We start from the raw sequence: 22666 nt of genomic DNA on the forward strand, positions 1-22666 counted from the left end.
ATCATGGTGCTATTGTGCCCATAGCCCTACTATTTGTCATCTAGCATTTGTGTTCCTTTCTTTGTGATTAGTAGATCTACCTCTATGGCATTGTAGCACTCCTCTAAGTCCACCTCTCAGATTGTCTTTGAGCGTCACAGGAGTCTGATGGAGATCAGACACATAGGTGATTGACTTTAGGTCAAGTAGGAGATTGCTAGTCATAGGTACCCAACAAGCCAATCACGTGAGTGATGGCACGCGTGACTTGATACAGAATCTTTTTGCTTATTATATTTTAGCATATATCACTTTATAACTATTGCATATATATATATATATATATATATATATATATATATATATATATATATATATATATATATATATATATATATATATATATATATATATTGTGATGTCCTTGGATTTGTGCAATGGAAATTGGATCGTGATGAGATCATGAAAATGAGATCGATTCACCTTTAAATATATATCTTAAATAATCCCAATCATAGGTTACTCGAGAGGGACATTGTGATAACCGAATAGACTGGTGTGTTGTATACCCATTCATATGATGGATGTAGCTGGTCTCATAGCTGCTCGTGTAGGGACACTAGGGATACAGTACAGGTGCTCATTGGAATGAGTTCACTGATTGATCCGCTTACAGAATGCTGGATGGTTGATGATGTCTTATTGTCAGATAGCAATTCCGTAGTTCTAGTGGTATATCTGGTCCTTAGACTTGAGACGCTAAGGATGTCCTATATGAGTGCTTCACTCTTTGATACCAAACTTATATGTTTGATTGTCCCAGATCTAGTATAGCTGGTCATTGGGAGTGGTAATCGACTTTACGAGGGCTATTGAGTATCGATAGAGGATCATTCACTCTCGGCGTCATGAGAGGAATATCCCATGTGTTCTTGCTCAGACAAATCCCTGGCCAGGGTCATTCGGGTTGAGAGAGAAAGAGTTCTCCAGGAGAATCCGATTAGAGCGAGACTCGAGTAAAAACCGTATGGGTCTAACAGCACCATGCTCGATATACGGTCTCTAAGATATTAAATGGATGAGAGACTATATGTACACGGTAACTGAGGACAGACAGGTCCAATGGATTGGATTCTCCTGAATCGTCTAGGGACTATGGCGTAGTGGCCTAGTACGTCCATAGTCGATGAGTCAAGTGAATTATTACAAAGATAATAATTCACTGAGTTAGAAGGAGTTCTGACAGATATAACTCACGGCCAGCTCGATATTGGGCCTAGAGGGTCACACACATATAGTAGGCATTGCGATGAGTAGAGGTTCGGATATGAGATAATCGACGGAGCCTTTGTCTTATTGGATATCCAATAAGCCCCTGAATTATTGGATCCCATGGACGAGATCCAATTAGAGCCCATGAGAGATTATTGGATAGAGATCTACTAATCTAAAAGGCTTGGGTTATTGGATGCAGATCCAATACCCACTAGGCGAGGATCCATTAGGGTTTGACAAGGGACCTCTATAAATAGGAGGGATTCAGAGCCTCATAGGCTCAGAGCAGGCCTGGAGTTTTTGAGGAGTGTCGTCACAACCCTGCTATGTGGATCACCGCTAGAGAGGAGGATGCTTGACCTCTTTCACCCTCTCCTAAAGATCTACAAGGAAACAAGGATATACGATCTCCTTAGGTAACACAATATATTCTATACGCAGTTTTTCAGTTTCGCGGATTTTTCGCACCAATCTTCGCACGACGACGAACATCTCTTTGGGAATCAGGATTTTGTTTTCTTGTTCTTCCGCTGCGCATATGATGTCGCCCCTAAAGATTTTCCCAACAGTGGTACCAAAGCCATGTTGTTCGTGCGATAGATTGGTTTTAAACTGCGTGTGTTGTGTTTTGGAGAAGCTTTTGACGTCAAAATCATTGACGCAAAAGCAGAAAAGGGCAGCAACTGTTGCTGCCCTCGTTGCCATCGCAGATGGCAGCACCGCCATCTGCGTGCAGGCAGGCAGCTTGCAGCAGCAACCGCAAGGGCAGCGGCACCACGCGCCGCAGGGCAGCGACGCCTGTGGCCGTTGCTCCCGCGGGCAAAAACCCAGCAAGGGCAACCGCCCAACGAGGCAGCACCACCTGCGAGTGCTACCTCACGGGCAGAACCGCCCGCGGGGGCGCCCAGCTGCAGGGGCAGCGTCGCCAGCGGGCGTGCCGCCTGTAGGCAAGGGCAGCGACCCCGCCCTCCGCCGCACAGCCCATCGCCGACAGGGGTGGCGGAGGTGGTGGCAACAACAACAGCAGGGGAGGATGAGGGCATTAGGGTTTTGGGGCAAAAGATAATTTTGCCCCTCGGAATTTGAGAAATTCCAATTTCTATCATTTGCCTAAATTATGAAAATACCCTTAGGAATTAAGAAATTCCCTATATGTCCCTGATTTCATAAAATACTAATTAATTAAAAGATTTAGTTGATTATTATTTTTATTATTATCTAGTAGTCCTACATGATGATGATTATTTATACATGTGATGTATGATGTGTGGACGGATGATCATGGACCGTGTAATGTGTGTACTTGTGATTATTATTATTGGGGTCTGCGAGCCTCCATTATATTTCTCGTTTATTGTTGGGCCTGCATACCTATGATTAAGTTGTAATCACATGAGGAGACGTAGCGGGAGCGTGGATGCGATAGCGAGATCCACGAGACGGATGATCGCGATGCATGAAGATGCATCGAGATGTCGACGGAACCGACGAGGACGAGATGGACGATCACAGGGCATAGAGATGCACCGTTGCACACATAGATCTTGATGTGAGTGATTAGGCCTACTGGCTCGGGCCTAATCACATTAGGTTGTGGTCCATGATCATCTGGAGTGATTGCTTATACACATACTAGATATGTATATATATTTGCATGCGATGTAGATATATATTAAATATGTATATGTGTGACATGTCATATTAGGAGACCAAATCATAGAAACATCTCTCTCGATAATATTAAGTCGGTAAACGTGAGGTAATTAGATTGACCCACGTGGCCTTCCATCGTTATAAGTAGGAACCGATTCCCGGTGTAGGTTGAGTTAGTCAAGTCCCTCGAGACTCACCTATATCGTGATTCGCTATCTTGCTTACGACATAGAGATGTCACCGATGACCTGAGGACATGGTATACTTGGTCGAGTCCCTCGAGGGTATATCATCAAATCAGACTCATCTTGTAACAAAGGTGTTGACTTAACCAAGCATCATGGTTGGTTAAGTCCCTCGAGACCATGGTGATTCAGAGGCTGAACAGGACGGGAATCACAAGGAGTTGTGATCGGCAAGAGTTGCCTACCTTTTAAGCTTAGTGTGATTGATCGAGTCCCTCGAGGTTACACTAAGACGCTGATTGGATCCTGATCCCCACTAGAAGTCTGCCGGAGACTTCCATTTCACGTGCTGAGGGTGTCACGTGACTCGTTAGTAAAATAGTGAGAGCATATTAAGATAGAAGTCCATATCTTGATAGTTTATTTCTTGCAAAATCTGCATGTTATTCATTTCTGCTGCATCTTTATTTTCAGAAAATGTCACTTTCAAATCCCTTACGTGGCATACTTGATGTCAACCACCTCACTGGTCCAAATTATACGGATTGGCTCTATAACTTGAGAATTGTTCTCATGGTAGAGAAAATCGTGTACGTCCTTGATACAGTGTTGCCTATGCTCGAAGAAGGGGCAAGCGAGGATGAGATTGCTCGCTACATGAAGTATATTGATGACTCCACTCTTGCTCAGTGCTATATGTTGGGCTCTATGACTCCTGAGTTACAGAGACAACATGAAAAGATGGATACTAGATCCATTCTCCTACATGTCTGCAAATTATTTGAGGAACAGGGAAAGACTCAGCGATATGAGATATCCAAGAGTCTCTTCCGCGCTAGGATGACTGAGGGGATACCGGTTCAAAACCATATCCTAAAGATGATTGAGTGGATAGAGAAACTTACAGGTCTAGGAATGGTCCTAGAGGATAACTTATGTATGGACATTATGATTCAGTCCCTACCAAATTCTTTTTTACAGTTCATAATGAATTTTAATATGAACAAGTTTGATGTGACTCTCCCAAAGCTCCTCAATATGTTGAGGGAGGTAGAGAGTACTATTAAGAAAGAGAAGCCAGTTCTCTACACTGGTGAGACTAGAAAGAAAAGGAAAGCAGAAAGGTCCCTTAAGAAGGGAAAGGGCAAGGGCAGACCAGGTAAAGCAAAGGTTGCTAAGAAAGACCCAGTAAAGGACAAAGACCAGTGCTTCCACTGTGGTAAAGATGGGCACTGGAAGAGGAACTGCAAAGAATACCTTGCAGAAAGGGCGAAACAAAAGCTTGATGAAGCTTTAGGTACATTTCATGAATGTAAATGTGTCTAAGAGGAAACGAGATGAGATGAATAGTGCATACTTGTGGCATTGCAGGCTAAATCACATCCATGAAAGAAGGATTCAAAAGTTGCTAAATCTAGATCCATTCGACTATGTGTCATATGCAACTTGCGAGCCTTGCCTTCGTGGAAAAATAACCAACTCTCCATTTAGTAGAATTGGAGAGAGAGCCACTGAGCTGTTCGAACTCATACATAGTGATGTATATAGACCCATGTCAACTCATGCCATTGGTGGTTACCTCTACTTCATTACCTTTACTAATAATTTCTCAAGGTATGGATATGTGTACTTAATGAAGTACAAGTCCGAGGCCTTTGAGAAATTCAAAGAGTATAAGAATGAGGTGAAGAACCAGACTGGAAAGAGTATCAAAACTCTTCGATCAGATCGAGGAGGTGAGTACTTAAGTACAAACTTTATTCAGTTCCTCAAGGACCATGGGATATTATCCCAATGGACACCTCCTTATACACCTCAGCTCAATGGTGTCTCTGAAAGGAGAAATCGTACACTATTAGACATGGTACGGTCCATGATGAGTTTCGCTGACCTACTCATCTCATTTTGGGGATATACCTTAGAAACTGCAGCTTACCTTCTGAACAGAGTTCCAACTAAGTCGGTAGTGTCTACACCATATGAGATATAAAAAGGGAAGAAGCCTGATCTTAAGGTTGTTAAGATTTGGGGCTGCCCTGCCCACGTTAAAAGACACGACCTCGATAAGTTAGAATCAAGGACAGAGCGATGCAAATTTATGAGATATCCCAAGGAAACTTGTGGATATTATTTCTATCATCTTGAGGACCAAAAGATCTTTGTAGCTAAGAGAGCAGTGTTCCTTGAGAAGGAACACATTCTTGGCAGAAATAGTAGGAGAATGATAGAGTTGAGCGAGGTTGGAGAACCAAGCTCAAGCACCACTCTACAGCCCGAGTTTGTTTAGGTACCTAATACACAAGTTTCAACTTTACGTAGGTCTGATAGAGTATCCCATCCTCCTGAGAGATATGTGGGATATATTAGTGGAGAGGATATTGATCCTTAGACTTACAAGGAGGCTATTATGAGTATAGACTCTGGGAAGTGGTAAGAAGCCATGAATTCTGAGATGGATTCTATGTACTCCAATAAGGTTTGGAACCTAGTTGATGCGCCCAAAGGTATTGTACCCATCAGTTGCAAGTGGATCTTTAAGAAAAAGATCAGAGTAGATAGAAAGGTAGAGTCCTATAAAGCAAGGCTAGTGGCTAAGGGGTATCGTCAAAGGCAAGGTATTGACTACGACGAAACCTTCTCACCCGTAGCAATGCTAAAATCCATCAGAATTCTATTGGCTATTGCAGCACACTATGATTATGAGATCTGGCAGATGAATGTGAAAACCACATTCCTCAATAGGAACCTCGAGGAGGAGGTGTATATGATGCAACTTGAGGGATTCGTATCCAAGAACTACACAGATAAGATGTGTAGGTTGCTTAGATCCATTTATGGACTAAAGCAAACTTTCCAAAGTTGGAACATAAGATTTGATAAGGCAATCAGATCTTATGACTTCGTTAAGAACAAAGATGAGCCATGTGTGTACAGGAAGGTAAGTGGGAGCGTTATCACCTTTTTGGTGTTATATGTGGATGACATCCTAATCATTGGGAATGACGTAGGAATGCTATCCATAGTAAAGGCTTGGTTATCTAGACACTTCTCCATGAAGGACTTAGGGAAAGCATCCTATATCTTAGGGATTAGAATCAATAGAGATAGATCCAAGAGGATGCTTGACTTGTCCCAATCCAGGTACATAGAAACCATCGTCAAAAGGTTTGGCATGGAAAATTCCAAGAGAGGTCTCATACCGATGAGACATGGGATATCGCTTTCTACGAGTATGTCCCTAAAGACTCTAGAAGAAAGGGCGAACATAGATATGATACCTTATGCCTCAGCAATAGGGTGTATCATGTATGTCATGCTATGTACTAGGCCTGATATAGCGCATGCTCTGAGTGTCACGAGCAGGTATCAGGTGGATCCAGACTTGGAGCACTGGAAAGCAATAAAGTGTATCCTTAAGTACTTGAGAAGGACTAAGGATCTTTTACTAGTATATGGAGGTAATAGCCTTAAGGTTGAAGGCTACACAGACTCAAGTTTTTAATCTGATATCGATGATAGCAAGTTGAATTCGAGGTACGTGTACACCTTGAATAGAGAAGTAGTGTGCTGGAAGAGTTCCAAGCAAGATACTACTGCTGACTCGACTATAGAGGCGGAGTACATTGCTACATCAGATGCAGCAAAGGAGGGAGTCTAGGTGAAGAAGTTCATCACAGATTTGAGAGTCGTGCTGGGTAACGAGGAGTCGATCTCCTTATATTGTGATAATAATGGGACGATTGCTCAAGCGAAGGAACCTAGGTCTCATAAAAAATCTAAGCTTGTTCAGAGGAGGTTCCACCTTATTAGAGAGATCGTAACCCGAGGAGATGTAACATTGCAAAGAGTTATATCCGAAGATAACATTGCAGATCCACTGACAAAACCGTTGTCTCAGATTGTCTTTGAGCATCACGGGGGTATGATGGGGATCAGACACATAGGTGATTGGCTTTAGGTTAAGTGGGAGATTGCTAGTCATAGGTGCCCAGCAAGTCAATCACATGAGTGATGGCACGTGTGACTTGATACATAATTTTTTTACTTATTATATTTTGGCATATATCACTTTATAACTATTGCATATATGCATATATATATATATATATATTATGATGTCCTTGGATTTGTGCAATAGAAATCGGATCGTGATGAGATTATGAAAATGAGATCGATTCACCTTTAAACACATATCCTAAATAATCCCGGTCATAGGTTACTCGAGAGGGACATCGTGATAACCGGACAGACTGGTGTGCTGTATACCCATCCATATGATGGATGCAACTGGTCTCATAGCTACTCGTGTAGGGACACTAGGGATACAGAACATGTGCTCATTGTAGAATGAGTTCACTAATTGATCCGCTTACGGAATGATGGATGATTGATGATGCCTTATTATCAGACAATGATTCCGTAATCCTAGTGGTATATCTGGTCCTTAGACTTGAGACACCAAGGATGTCCTGTATGAGTGCTCCACTCTTTGATACCAGAGTTTGGCTATCCCAGATCTAGTATAGTTGGTCATTGGGAGTGGTAGTCGACCTTACGAGGGCTATTGAGTGTCGATAGAGGATCATCCACTCTCGGCGTCATGAGAGGAATATCCCATGTGTTCTTGCTCAGACAAATCCCTGGCCAAGGTCATTCGGGTTGAGAGAGAAAGAGTTCTCCGAGAGAATCTGATTAGAGCGAGACTCGAGTAGAAACCGTATGGGTCTAACAGCACCATGCTCTATATATGGTCTCTGGGATATTAGATGGATGAGGGACTATAGGTACACGGTAACTGAGGATAAACAGGTCCAATGGATTGGATTCCCCTGTATCGTCTGGGGACTACGGCGTAGTGGCCTAGTACGTTCGTAGTCGATGAGTCAAGTAAATTATTACAGAGATAATAATTCACTAAGAAGGAGTTCTGACAGATATGACTCACGGCCAGCTCGATATTGGGCCTAGAGGGTCACACACATATGGTAGGCATTGCGATGAGTAGAGGTTCGGATATAAGATATCCGATGGAGCCCTTGTCTTATTGGATATCCAATAAGCCCCTGAATTATTGGATCACATGGACGAGATCCAATTAGAGCCCATGAGAGATTATTGGATAGAGATCCACTAATCTAAAAGGCTTGGGTTATTGGATGCAGATCCAATATCCACTAGGCGAGGATCCATTAGGGTTTGACAGGGGACCTCTATAAATAGGAGGGATTCAGAGCCTCATAGGCTAGAGCCTTTGCTTGCCTCTCCTATTCTCCTTCCCCTCTTCACCTCAGAGCAGGGCTAGAGTTTTTGAGGAGCATCATCGCAGCCCTACTGTGTGGATCACCGCTAGAGAGGAGGACGCTTGACCTCCTTCACCCTCTCCTAAGGATCTGCAAGGAAACAAGGATATACAATCTCCCTAGGTAATACAATCTATTCTATACACAGTTTTTCAGTTTTGCGGATTTTGCGCACCAATCTTCGCATGACGACGAACATCTCTTTGGGAATCGAGGATTTTATTTTCTTGTTCTTCCATTGCACATATAATGTCGCCCCCAAAGATTTTCCGAACAATCACCTACCTCAACACCTCTATGTTGTCTGAGTAATTCTTCTTGGTCAATGGAAAGATATATTACAACTTCCATGCATGGCCACCACTATTATGTTGTAAGGCTCAGCCAATACTATTCTCCTTTATGTTATTAGTAGTAATGTTTGCTCACTCAGCCTTATCCTTTGACTTACCAAGATCTCTCAAGAAAATAATAGATTCTGGAGTAGTCCAACTCTTTAGTCGCTCTGATTATATCTCTATATAATCAAGTCTCTCTCTCTCGAAGCATTTATAGATGCTGTATCTCTTTGCCTTTATAGAATCTTCAATCTTCTACTTTAGTTGCAATGTGTCTCTTAGTTCTCGGTTGCTCATTAGCACTATTGTTAAGCAGCCGAACTTTGATCCGCTGATACTGCTTCAACTTGTCAATTACTCTAATTTTGATATAGGGTCGATCGAGTTGTGCTGACTTTTATTAGTTCATACGGATCTCTCAGATGAAGGAAAATACATTCTTTGTTGTGCACTAGTCTCTCAAACATCTCACATAGCTTGAACTGGGTGGATACCTATTAGAGCTTTAACGAGCATCACCTTGTAGATTTTGAAGTTTTTGATATCTTTCCTCCATAAAATTTGCTCATTGATTCCTCCTTTATTTAATTGTTGCTTAGTTTCACACCACTTTCATTTTCAATTGACATTCTATTGAAAAATGAAGTAGACAATCAACTCTCGGTGAAATCAATCACCATTGGTGAGGATTTGATAACTGTTAACTTCTACTAAGTTTCTTTGAAAGGTCTTTGAACATGTGCAAAGTTTTTCTTTTAGATAAATAAGAGAACTTAGTATCCGATTTCACCCATTTTCTTAAGAGTTGAGAGGACAAAAATTATTTGACTTTGCTTACTAGCTTTTGCGTACTTTTTCCTCACAATACTAAAGCAGCCGAGGTGTTTACACTCATTGCAATGAGTTAGCTACTGTAATTTATCTTCTCGTTGCCATCAAACTTTTGGAATACAAGAAGTTTTGCCCCAAAAAGAGTAAAATTCTACTTTGACTTGGAGCAAGTCTCTGATAGTTTTGATTTCCTTAGTCTCTCCGTCAATCACTTCGTCGATATAAGGTGCATATGTTTCGAAACTCCCTTCGACTTTAACACCATATAAGATTAGTTCACTCCAATAGAATGGGGGACCTATGGAATGATATGAACTTACTCTTGCTTCCGTAAGAGTTCATGTCCTTGCCTATAAGGAAAGTTTGGTGCCTTTACTTTATGTTCAATCTTCTATGTTGACTCCCTTCATGTGAATTTGACATTTCACTAAGTTTCACCCAAGTTGCTATGTTCCTCGATTTGCATTGAGTTGATGATCTTATCCATTATTCCATAGGTCAACCATCCGTTGAGTCTGATCTCTATATCAACTGTAAGTGTGCCCTCGTTTGGTATTGTATAGGGTCGCCCTCACTTGATCTCGTAATGTGTCTACTAGTGTATTACCTTATATGAGATAATACGATAACTCCTCATCGCTTGCTCGATCCATTGAGTTTTATGGAACTATTGTCTTGAAGTACCCCCTCAACATATGTGATCCCATGTACATGATTCTCCCTTTTGGAAATTAGGACTTATCCATCCTAAATATCTATCATATTAGAGCAACTTTTCTCTCCATATCCTTCCCTTTAGAAGTTTAAGAGGGAATCATGTACACTATTTTGCCATCACAAACGCACTTGTTAGATTACAACTCTTCGCTAATATAGCCCTCATTGCACCCTTTAAAGCCTAGCAATATGCTGAATTTATTACACACTTCAACCTCCTATGAATATATCGGTTCCATCCAAAGAGAAAGTTTCTATGCTCCATGTCGTCGAGTTTCGATTACCTTAGGATGGCCATAGACAATCTGTCATCTGTATACAAGCCCTTGCATGAATAATAAATTCTTCAAGTTAGCAATTCCTCTCATCTCTTTAAGCTTTACATAACTATTTTAGTTGTTGAGCAACTCATCCCTCCTTACATAGTCTTATTATTTACCAAGTGTCTTGTTTGCTTTTAGCACCATCAAGTTTAATTGCCAATGTCGAGCTATAGCTCAAACTTAGTCATTTCAACTTTGTGCGCTACACATTCTTCCTAGCTCATTCGTTGTTACGGTGCCCCTCGTCAAATGTTGTTCATTCCTCTGAATGTCAATCTTGGATGCTCGCTCCTTTGAGCGACCCCTTTCTCTATGTCCCTACGCTTGTTTCTCTTAATCGGTCATGCATGTTGGCTGTCCTCAATACATCTTTATTAAGTTTCCCATATTTGCATGACAAGTGTTTCTAAGTGTCATTGTCCCACTTTGATACCAATTGTCATGGACTTAGCTGGTTTTGCCAAAGTCATGTGAAACCCTTGCATGTCAGTTTGCAAAGGGTCAGTCTCCTCGAAACCTTTTATAGTCACTTAAGGACCTGCAAAGCGAAGATAGGTTAGGGGAAGTATTTAACTTAGTATTCCACAGGTAGACATTTTGATAAACACTTGATAGATAATACAAATTACAAATATAGACGTATAAGCTTGGAACGATTATACAAAAAAAGGGTTCAAGATGATCCGTCGTGGTCAAAAACCCCCACAAGTGCCCACTTGATATTGCTATGAAACAAGATAGTAAATCATTCTTAGACACTATTTCAAAGATCCATCCAATCATGTGTCATCCGGGTAGCTTTTGGATGTGCTAACTGACACCCCACATGACTATGTGAAAGTTTTCTACTGAAACATATGGACATATATAAATATTATAGACTTACTAGTATCATTTTCAGGGTCCTAGATTCTAACGGGGTAGTAAGAATAGGAGGAGAAACAAAAATGCAGAAGAATGCATTTAGAACTTGCAACTCGTAACTCGTCAGGAACTCTAAAAGGAACGGTTCGATCCCTTTTAATCAAAACCAGAATGGTTCAGTCCTAAAAGCAGAAAAAAAACAAACCTCGCAATGAAGAAACACCCATTCCGGAGGAGAAAGGGAGAAGGAAGAAGGAAGAGCAGAAGGAGAACCAAAAATGTTATTTAGTAGTGCAGAGCCGAAGAATGCATGACATTTATAGCTATACAGACTCGAGATATGAAGCCATTCAGACAACAACATAGATATCTATCTCACAAAAAATATCCATCTCATTTAAAAAGGGGGAGACAAAGCTATACAGACTCGAGATATGAAGCCACCTCTTCAAACTGATAGGTGGCTTTTTCAAAACACCGCACTGCCGAAAATGAAATAAAACAAATTCCAGAGACGGCACAAATAAGAGCAAATATATTGACACCAATTGTATCGATTACACTGGTATGACATCAACATCTGATGTGTCCTCACATCTTAATATAATTCCATCGAGGCTCGCTGGAATTATGCACTTCGCCCACTGGCACCCTGTGGAGAAGGGCTCAGGAGGAGGGACTATCATCAGAACGTTGTCATTCTTTCGGACAACTCCCATTACACTTACAGTGCTGCCCTCTTTGACATAACTGCATGGATACAATAATCAAATTGTTAAAAGATGTACGGTGTGGGAAAATATATTATGACATCTTTTTCTCTCGTCAGATTGCCTATGGTAGGCTAAAAACAAGGTTTTATGCATAGGGATCCTGATGAGAAGCCAGTAACCAACAAAGACAATCCTAGCTCTTTATTCCTACTACTGGAAACACATACAAGGAACCAAAATGATAACTGTTTGATGAAATACTAACAATTGAAGTTTCAGATTACCCTTCTTTCAGGCGCATCACACGGTCATCACTAGAAAGGTTCCTCTCCTGCAACCACCTGAGAAATTCAGGAGACGAATCCTTGTTGTTTGGGTTCATGTCAATGACGACAGACTCATCAACATACGGAGCCACCCTAGAACCATAGCCTGCTTTGACCAGAGCTCTTAAACCAGATTGGAAATCAGATATATAAAAGTCAACCACATGCCTCTGCCAAAGTTTCACATAAGATGACTCACAGATCAGATAAAATTATGAAGCTGGAGCAAATTGTTGCTTAATCTAAAAATTTCCAAATTATGGGGCATAAATTCTACAGGTTCCTTTATTTCAGATGTAGTTTCTCTAATAAATTCAATTATTCAACAAAGCGGCATACCTCCTTTGATCTTAGTCCCCAAGTAAAACGCAGATGCTGGGAATTGGCAGTCTTTGAGTTCCAGCCCCTGTATTCATAGAGGCCAGTAGATGTGTACACACATCTAGGAACCATATGGTATGATGACTGAAGGGGAAAATTTCCACATGTAACAACCTGCAAGAAGCTTTTGTTAAATATATCAAGTTGCACATATTTTTATAAGCATTAAGGGAGAAACAAAGAGAGTAAACAAGTCCTGGGAAATATATCAAGCTGGAGCAAACATGATAGTTTGAGCTTAAAAAAGGCTTATGCATCAATATTTCTCCACATGATAAGCCGTCAACAAAAGAATCCACACATGCTGGGATCGTTCGTAAGAACACTGCTCACAAACAACTAAAAGCAATTGATACTTCTTTTTTATATGCAAACCTAAATAAGAAAGTCAAATATCGAATACTAACTTTCATGATTCCAAACAAACTTGTTTAAAAAAGCATTCTTCGAGTTGCATACCCCAGAGACCTTGACATACTGCCCATCTTTTGCAGTTCTCAAATCCACATCAGGATATCTAGCAATGAATCCTACGATTGCCCTTCTTCCAAAACAAGTATTCCAAAAGGAAAGCATGACAACTCCTCCAAAAATAATTACAACAACCATAAGAAGAATGACATTGTGAACAGCACCAAGAATGAAGCCGCCTGCAATAAAACCCATCACAAATAACAAAACCACGGACCAAATGATGGGCTTAGGCAAGCTTCCCTTGAACAAATAATCATCTTCCTGAGTGAGATTAGTGACAGCTTGGTTCTGAATGACAGATGCACTATGTGACTTCATTGATTTAGTGGATTCCAGAGAACCTGATAATTTCCGGGGGACACTGGATGAATTAAGTGGCCCAGAAGAAATCGGGCCAGAAGTGATAAGACCTGTAGTGGGCAGCACTGGTGGAAGAGGGCCAGAATTTTGGCGTCCCACTTGGGTAACACCTCCAGATTGAGGCCCAGATGCCTTTTTAACTGAATCCCCGTGTTTAAGTGGCCCAGAACTGGATTTCTGTCTACCAGAACCACCAGTGACTAGCAAAGAACCAGAACTCGGAGCTGCATAAGAAGAAGAACCGGAATAGTTAGGCTGACCAGAAGCATTAGGCATGATAGGCCCTGAGTGGGTAGCAGCAGCCCCCAATGATCGATTTCTTGAAGGGGGATTAGTAAGTGGCCCAGATTTTCTGGATTTCTCTACATGAAGATCAAACATCTTCCCAAGTTCTCCAGATTTTTTAATATCTCCTCCTGTATATGGCATGGCTGTAGAGAAAATTGTTGGAGGTTTCTCCTTGGGTTGTTCAGGTCGACCTGAAACATAGAGGCCATTGCTGAGCTGGTGCGATGGGAATCTGGAACCCATCGGGCTTCAAATGGCTCTTTGGAGTGCAGATGGCGGATATTTATTGTAGCCCACAGGAATCAGCACTGCAATATAAGATTTTGGTCATGATGAGGCTAAAGTTGCAAGTAGCACAAATCCACAGGAAAAGCACACTGTTAGAGCACCGAAAACCAATGTCGGGTATCAAGAATGTATATCTAGGCACAATTTCTTCATCCATTGCCTAGTAAAAAAATTGTACAGAAGAAAAAAGGATCAAGATATCTAAATAAACTAATCAAGATCTCCAATAATGACTAGTATCAATGTAAGAAAATTTTCATACTAATTATGGCAATGATAGCAGATGGTTGCAAATTTTTGAAAAAAACATTGTTAACCTATAACGACATTTGGAGAATGTCTTACACATTTAGTCGCTAGAATATTGGGTCTTGTCCTTTTCTTCCTATACTTTATAATAATAATTTCAACCAATTACTTTTACTAAGGATCAATCATTAGAACCTGAAGTCTGCTCTAATTTTGGTGCCAGAAAAATCATAGGAGTCCACTGATGACCGGATGAAAAGATCATCAAGTAGCTCATTACGAAAAAGACAAATTTACTGTTTTTAAATTATCTTTTACTGCAAACTCAACAAAACAGAAACAGTGCAGTAATCATGTCAACATTGAAAGCCAAGCTTTTCAAAGATTCTAATTTCTGTTTCACTGAAACACATCAGAAAGCGGACTACTAATCAAGATATGTAGCAATGACAGAGAAAACAAAGCCAGGGTCATGATCAAACTTAATCGATCAATATGTGAGAGAAGAAACAAAGGATTACAGAAAGAGAAATTTAACTAGAGAAGAGATGGTTGAAAAAACCTACGATCTTCATTATAAAAAGTTAAAAACAACAAACTAACGAACAAAACTCTGGACCCATGGAAGTGGAATTGATTAATATGGCAATTATTTTGTGACTAGAACTTGAAAAGAAGATCCAAATTTTGTAAATTATACAGGGTGCCTTTGACTAGGAAGCATGATTTGCCATGAAATACGAATTAGGAAACTGATAGCTGAGGATGATTAAGTGATACCTACTTAAGCAATGAAATCAAATTCTTTCCAAAAGATCAACATATATTCCAATTTTAGGATGTGGTCTAAAATCAAATTAACACATGTCAATTATGACATGTGAAGTGTATTTTTCATAAAGGAGAACAATTGAAAGGTGCATGAGATAGAGATACTCCCCAAAAGATCCTGTGCATCCTTCTTTTCTTCCAATTCAAATTATGTCTTGCATATACTGAATATGGTCCCACTTCAACATATGCATGTGAGAATAAAGGATAAGAATCTATGGCCCAACAACCACATTTTGAGTTGATTCCCTATGTGATTCTTGTCACATTACATGAAATGATTACTAGTATCATTTGATACCTTGCTCGACCAACTGATTATTAATTATTAGGAGCAGTTTCAGACAGAATATGGGATTTAAGCACATAGTTCCGGCAACTTGGCCAGAAGCTCGACAAGCATTATGCGCCTATGTTGAGGTGGGACTGTGGCGGCCAGTCATGAGAACATTGAGAAAATATAAGCTCGGTGTCCACTAACATTTGGACCAGAGTGAAGATGAATGGGTGCTAAAAGAAGTGCAAAGAGTAACATTTGAAATTTGACTCCACCTTTTAGGCCTTGAACAGTTTCAGATTCTTGCTCAATCCATATCTCCATTTCATTCCATTAGAACCCATAACCCGTATAGAATACATCATACAGTCCCAATAAGAGTTAAAAGACGTACGAAAAACTAGCATCTACGTTGTCCAAGTCTCCAAAATCAAAAGCAGATCTCCGATCAACAGATCAACCACTATAAATTTCATTAATGTCAGTCAGAATACAAATAAGATCCGACCTTTTCACCATTTCCAGAAACTATGTACATCGACCTTTTTCATCAGAATTTCGCCCTACAACGTAATGCAGATCCCACAACAACACGTGACGAATCAAAACAACCAGTTCGATTCCTGGATCTCCACCTCCGATGGAACCAAACTCGGATTTACCCACCAAAATAAGATCAAAAGTCTCCATTCACTTAGATCCAAACTAGAGGGAGGAATCAGAACCCGCACTCCCCCTTCCGATCACAACTTAACGAGTAACGAACCCCGACCCGAGATGCCAATGCCTTGATATTCGATTCAAGGGAGACCAAACAAAGGAGAGAGACAGCGAGTGTGTGTGTCTGAGAGAGAGAGAGAGAGAGAGAGGTCCCCGTACCTCCACAAAGCGAGCGTCCGAGAGTTCGATGGACGAGTCCGCGGGCGGATCAAAAGCACGCGAGATGTGGAGTTGAAATGCCACACGATTGCCGAAGAGTGAGCGAAGGGAGGAGGGAGAGAAGCGTACTGACTCCAAAATCTCAAGACAGAGAAAGGGAGCGATTGAGAGAGAGAGAGAGAGGAAAAAAGAAAGAAATAATAGGAGAGAGAGAGAGAGAGAAAGGTGGACACGTCACCCTGAAATTACGACAATACCCTTAGGGTTCACATTCGTCCTATTCTTCGTACGAACAAAGTTAAACCCGCTGCCACGGGAGTGAAATAAACCACAACTCAACGCACGAGACACGAGCCGCGAACATGGACACGTCACCCTGATCCCTTACCCTCTAAGTCGGGCTTTTTTTTTCTCAATTAGGAAACTTGTTTGTAAATTATATGTGATGGGATAAATTTTCTCAATTCCACTCGATCTTTAAGTTCAAAAATAACTAACAAAGTGATTCAAGAATTGATTTATAAGAAGATCGAGATCGGGATGCTTAGTCAGTACCATATTCAAGTTAATACAAAGAATACGAGAATCATAAATAAATAATAATTAATCTAGATAATAATAAATTAATAGACTTCTTGAGCTAAAGGAAATATTTCTTAGTATCAATAGAATATTTTCTTTTGGATTCATTATTGTTGTTGAGTTTGGGTGACTGTCATATCATTTGGGTGTCACCCACTATGCTATGTTGGTAGCCTATCAAGGATGAATTCTCCCCCTATAATTCTTCTCCCCTCCCTCCTACTATTGGTACACTTTGGAGTCTTCATTTAGGCATCGAGGTGTGCCCAACATTTGTTCGATGTGTGATGAATATGATTCCAAATGTTTAGTAGTTTTGGCATGTCGAGTTTCAGGTTCTCCACCTTTAAAGGGTGCCTCAAGTGTAACATTCCATCTAACCCGAGATGGATGTTTTAGGTGCATTGTTTTGCTTAGCTCAAGAAATGAGTCTTGAGTATATTTTTCATATTTGGCTCGAGAGAGGTCGCTTGAGTGTATTTTCTATTTTTCCCTTAAAGGTGTGCCTTTGGATCTTCTTTCAAGCGTTAAGATGTGCCTAATAAATAGCAAACATGATTTTGAGTATTTGATAGTTTCAACGTGTTGAGCTTCAAGTTCACCACCTTTAAAGGGTGCCTCGGGTATAGCATACCATTTTATTCGAGATGGGTGTTTCAGGTGTGTTTCTTTTCTTAGCCCGAAAAAAATGACTTATGTATATTTTTCGTGCTTAACTTGAGAAAGATGTCTCGAGTGCATTTTTCATTCTTAGTCTGAGAGATACGTCTTGGGTGCACTTTCAAAAGGGAGGTCACCCTTTCACCTAGTCAAACCTTCATTGACGAGAAAGACCACTAAGTGTCGCATTAAGTGGGGACCTCGTGAGTTAAACTGACACCTTAGAAAGTGAAGTGGCACCTCGAGGGTATAAGATGCACCCCCTTAGGGCTCACTTTGCATCCTTAGCTCTATCTTCATTGATTCTTTTCTCTTTCAACCTTTCTCTATCAGCTCTCCCTAACTAGGTCTAGAAGATATCGGTTCATCTATGGTCCTAATTGATCTCAAGGTCATTATAGACCTTCAAATTATAAAGGGTTTCTATGACCAAGATTTGGTTGTAAACTTGAGTTCCTAGAGTACTTGTGCCTCTGGTTCTTAATCTCGTCCGAGGATCAAGTGAAGGTACCTCGGGTCGAGTAGTCTTCGTTTGACTTGACGTGCAAGTACATATGCTTAAGTTCTCTCTTCATCCATTCATCTTGGAGTGCCTTTATTGGTGGATGATCTCTCTTTCTCATATGGTGCCTAACTCATGATGTTATCTAGTCACTTTCCTCGAGAAATGCTACTATACCAACATAGACTCAACCTTAATCTATTTCATTATTGCTTCTAGGCATGCAAGAGGGCCAACAACTACTATCTTATGACTCGAGAAGGATTCACAATGAGGGTGACCCCAACTTCCAATAAGGGTTAGAAGGGATGATAATTCTTTATCGACATCAGTCTATACTTATCTACGCATACTTTCACCAACACCACTCTAATTTTAACTAACGAAAAGAGAAGTTGGTGCTCTGACTAGGAAAGATCATTTCCTCTTTTGCCATTAAGTCCATGAATGAGGATTGGCTAATCGACATTAATATGAGTCTAGCTCCTCAAGATATGCATCATCTCCCAAGACATATTTTCACGGCTTATTAGATGTGCTTCTAACTAAGTTGTCTCTTTATAGGAATGAATCTTGGGGATCTAAATAAAAGATTGGGTTGACCTTCTCATCTAAGGACTAGCCTCTTAGGGCGATTGAGCTGAAGTCGTAGCCTTAGCTAGAGGTTGAGACACCACCCCACAACCTCGATCTCTCAAAAGTGAGGGGTCATCTAAAATAGAAGGTTTTATGAGGCTTCAGGGAGCCTACCTCTGAGTCCGAAGGAGCCAACCCCGAAGATGTCTCAAAAGAACTAGCTCTATGACCTCTATTGACACTGACTAGTGTCATTCACAGCACTAAAGATGACAGACATCTTGACCTAGTAGAGTGGGCCCCACTAGAGCCACACTACGAGGGATTGAAGGCCTCCCAGGTCATTTGGAAGGATTGGTCTATGGCCATTAAGTACCTCTGAGAGTCTCTAGTTGCCCCTCAGGTAAAGATGTATAAGTTACCATCAAAGACACTTATCGAGGTGGTCGTGAAGTTGAAGGTCCTCGTAAGTACCTCGTAAGTTGGGGCTCTTGGTCACCTATTGTTCTTCATTACTCCTCTCTCTCTCTCTCTCTCTCTCTCTCTCTCTATATGTGTGTGTGTGTGTGTGTGTCTATTACTAATTGACCCATCTCTTTTTATAAGATCACTATTACTTCATGTGTTTGATAGATCAAGTTCATAACTCTAGAGATTATTTGACTCTAGAGTGAGAACGTCAAGCAAAAGGAAATGACTACCCCACATGTAGTCTCTCAATTGGAGGAGCATGTGGTCAAACTAGAAGGCCACATCACCGAGGAGAAGGACAAAGTCAAGCAGCTTCGTCAGATTGATGCCACTCGAGTGGCTAACCTGAAGGCACCGTGGAGACAGTACTATGCCTTGAATACAACACTAAGTGATAATCAAGGAGTTGAAGTGATAAATTCCAAAGCGCGAACTCTGGGTCATCGAGCTAGCCAAATAGTCAGTGGCTGAGGCTATACTATCGAAGAGAGATGCTAAGATGCTTAAGAGGTCAAGTCCTTAGTCAACTTCAAAAAAGGGCTATTATGTTCAAGGAAATTATCTTTCAAATACGGGTATCTTCTCAGCATCTTGTATTTGTTTCTTTTTCTCCTTTTTCTTTTGATTGGGTAGAGATGTAATACCCGACCCATACAACGTGGCCCATTCCAAGAATAGAACTTTATTTGGTAAATCTATTAATTTGTAGAATTATAAGATGCTTTTTGATATAACTCTTCGATTATGACTCCTCAATTGGTCTACCCATATCGATGTCCCTCAAGCTAAGGATAAAACTTTATAAGATTGGATATATGTCACGTCTATAGTAGTAGTGTCCCCTCCATCGTTTGAAGGTGGTAGGTCCCATCTTAGACCATCTCGGTGACCTGATATGTTAGAGCTAGCCCTAGGAAATTTACCAAAGGGTAATTTTGGCAACCCAACAAAGATAATAATAAGATAAAAGCGATAAGAACACCAAATTTACGTGGTTCGGTCAATTAACTTTGACCTACATCCACGGACGAAGGAGGAGCAAATCACTACTATAAAACAGACTATTACAAATGTCTTAGGAAGATGTTCCTAGGCCATAAAACACCCGAAAATACTAAACAAGAAAAATCTCAACTATAAGCCCAAACTATTTAACTGAGTGTGGACTTAAACCCAAAGCAAACACTTAGGTTTTTCTTATGGTGCCACTTGTGGTGCATCTGACTTCAAAGCTCAAGCCCTTATTTATAGGTCCAATAGGAGATAACAAGTTTGATTTTCCCGATGTGGGACTATGGGACTTGCCAAACTAACAAATCTCCACCTTGGCATGTCCCAACAAAACTTGCTCCACCTTCTTTATAAAAGTCCCAATGGGCAATCACCAACAATGAACACCAACCAAGTTCAAGCACTGCTTGAACTTGTAAACCGGAAGAGGCTTCGTAAGCATATTAGTCGGATTGTCCTTCGTATGAATTTTCTGAACAAGGACCTTTCCCTCAGCAATAGTGTCTCATTTGCATCCAATAATTTTCTTACCCGAAGGCGGCTTCACAAGATCCCAAGTTCTATTCTGATAGAGAGATTCTATTTCTTCATTCATCACGATCAACCACATAACGAAATTATCACAAGAAACTGCATCTGAGTAGGAAGTAGGCTCACCAACTTCATTTGTTTCTTCTGCAACAGACAAAGCATATGCTACCAAATTTGTATATCTTTGTGGTGGTCGAATATTTCTCCATGGTCTATCCTTGGCTATGGAATATTGCTCTTCTTCTAGAGCAACTTCGTCAGTAGACTCAGGACCATCTACTGGTATTTTTTGAGTAGAAGAGTTCAATTTAAAAGAATCCGAACTACCAATCTCAAGCTCCACTTGCTTCTGCGCACTGTCATTTGTACAACTAGTAAATTCCTCTTTGGAAGATAACATAGACAATTCATCAAAATTAACATCTCTACTGATTACAAATTTTGGGGATTTGGGATCAGAACATCATAATCTGTATCCTTTCACCCTAGAAGCATACCCAAGGAAAATATATTTTTTAACTCGAGGCTCTAATTTTCCTTCGTTTACATGCATGTATGTTGGACACCCAAAAATTTTTAAATCAGAGTAATCTGCAGGAGTACTTGACCAAACTTCCTCCGGAGTTTTAAAGTTAAGTGCTACAAAAGGAGCGCGGTTGACAACGTAACAGGCCATATTAATCACCTCTGCCCAAAAGTCCTTTATCAACCCTGCATTTGAGATCATACACCTTGCTCTCTCCAAGAGTATTCTGTTCATACGTTCGGCCACACCATTTTGCTGAGGCGTCATCCTAACAGTGCGATGCCGAACGATTCCTTCATTTTTACAAAATTCATTAAAGTTACCTTCATAAAATTTCATGCCATTATCTGTTCGAATCCGCTTAATCTGTTTACCTGTTTGATTCTCAATCAAAGCCTTCCATTGTTTAAAGGTTAGAAAAACATCATTTTTATGCTTCAGAAAATAAACCTAAACTTTCCTGGAATAATCATCAATGAAAGTCAACATATACCTGGCACCACCCTTAGATTGAACATGAGCTGGACCCCAAAGGTCTGAATGAATATAGTCAAGAGTACCTTTTGTTTTGTGAACTGCCGGAGAATTGAAGCTGACTCTTTTCTGCTTTCCAAAAATGCAGTGTTCATAAAAATCCAGTGGCCCAGTACTCTGTCCACAAAGTAGACCCCTTTTGCTTAATATGCTCAAACCTTTTTCGCTTATATGACCCAAACGCATATGTCATAATTTGGTGATGTCAGAATCAAACAATGATGATGACGAGACTGCAACTGAGCCTATGACAGTAGTTCCGTACAAAATATACAAGTTACCAGACCTACAAGCTTTCATAACAACAAGAGCACTTCTAGAAACTTTCATAACTCCACCTTCAGTTGTGTATTTACACCCAAGGGCCTCTAGGGTGCATAAAGAGATGAGATTATTTTTTAAATCAGGAACATGTCTAACATTAGTGAGCGTCTTCACAATACCATCATACATTTTAATTCGGATTGTTCCTCTACCAACATCACATGCTGTATTATTGCCCATCAAAACAATTACACAATTGCAAGATTCATATGTGAAAAACAAATCTCTATTAGGACACATGTGATAAGAACAACCAGAATCTAAAATCCATTCATTTTTAGACCTCGTCCTATCTTCAATAGTAGAGAAAATATTTCTAATATTCTCATCAATTACTACACTAGCTTCAACGGATTCAGTAGTTTTCTTAACAAATTTTTCCTTTTGCTTTAATTTATTTTTCAATTTAAAGTAATTG

At 40.4% G+C, this 22666-nt stretch overlaps 1 protein-coding gene across 3 annotated transcripts; it reads right to left on the bottom strand.

Annotated features, from left to right (window-relative positions):
• Positions 1-11818: 11818 nt before the first annotated feature.
• On the bottom strand, positions 11819-16696 carry LOC103995909 (uncharacterized membrane protein At1g16860). 3 transcript variants are annotated; one of them, XM_065135694.1, is made up of 5 exons: positions 16532-16696; positions 13354-14315; positions 12844-12999; positions 12463-12674; positions 11819-12215 (listed from the first exon to the last, which is right to left on the bottom strand). In XM_065135694.1, the coding sequence occupies exons 2-5, from the start codon at positions 14248-14250 to the stop codon at positions 12023-12025; spliced, it is 1458 nt and encodes a 485-aa protein (XP_064991766.1). In that variant the 5' UTR covers positions 14251-14315; positions 16532-16696; the 3' UTR covers positions 11819-12022. The 3 variants fall into 3 exon arrangements, with proteins under 3 accessions (XP_064991766.1, XP_009414930.2, XP_018678646.2); XM_009416655.3 differs by having other exon boundaries at positions 13345-14315; XM_018823101.2 differs by having other exon boundaries at positions 12084-12215; positions 12444-12674; positions 13345-14315.
• Positions 16697-22666: the final 5970 nt, after the last annotated feature.

This window comes from Musa acuminata, chromosome BXJ3-1 (assembly GCF_036884655.1).
Source record: "Musa acuminata AAA Group cultivar baxijiao chromosome BXJ3-1, Cavendish_Baxijiao_AAA, whole genome shotgun sequence".
In the NCBI taxonomy this organism is placed as follows: domain Eukaryota; kingdom Viridiplantae; phylum Streptophyta; class Magnoliopsida; order Zingiberales; family Musaceae; genus Musa; species Musa acuminata.

Bases quoted from the DNA above. Each gene is read 5' to 3' on its own strand.
- LOC103995909 (XM_009416655.3), bottom strand. From the start codon at position 14,250: ATGGGTTCCAGATTCCCATCGCACCAGCTCAGCAATGGCCTCTATGTT. The intron at 12,675-12,843 runs GTATGCCGCTTT...AAACTTTGGCAG, and splicing joins GGGGACTAAGATCAAAGGAG to AGGCATGTGGTTGACTTTTA. The intron at 12,216-12,462 runs GTAATCTGAAAC...GTATCCATGCAG, and splicing joins GTGATGCGCCTGAAAGAAGG to TTATGTCAAAGAGGGCAGCA.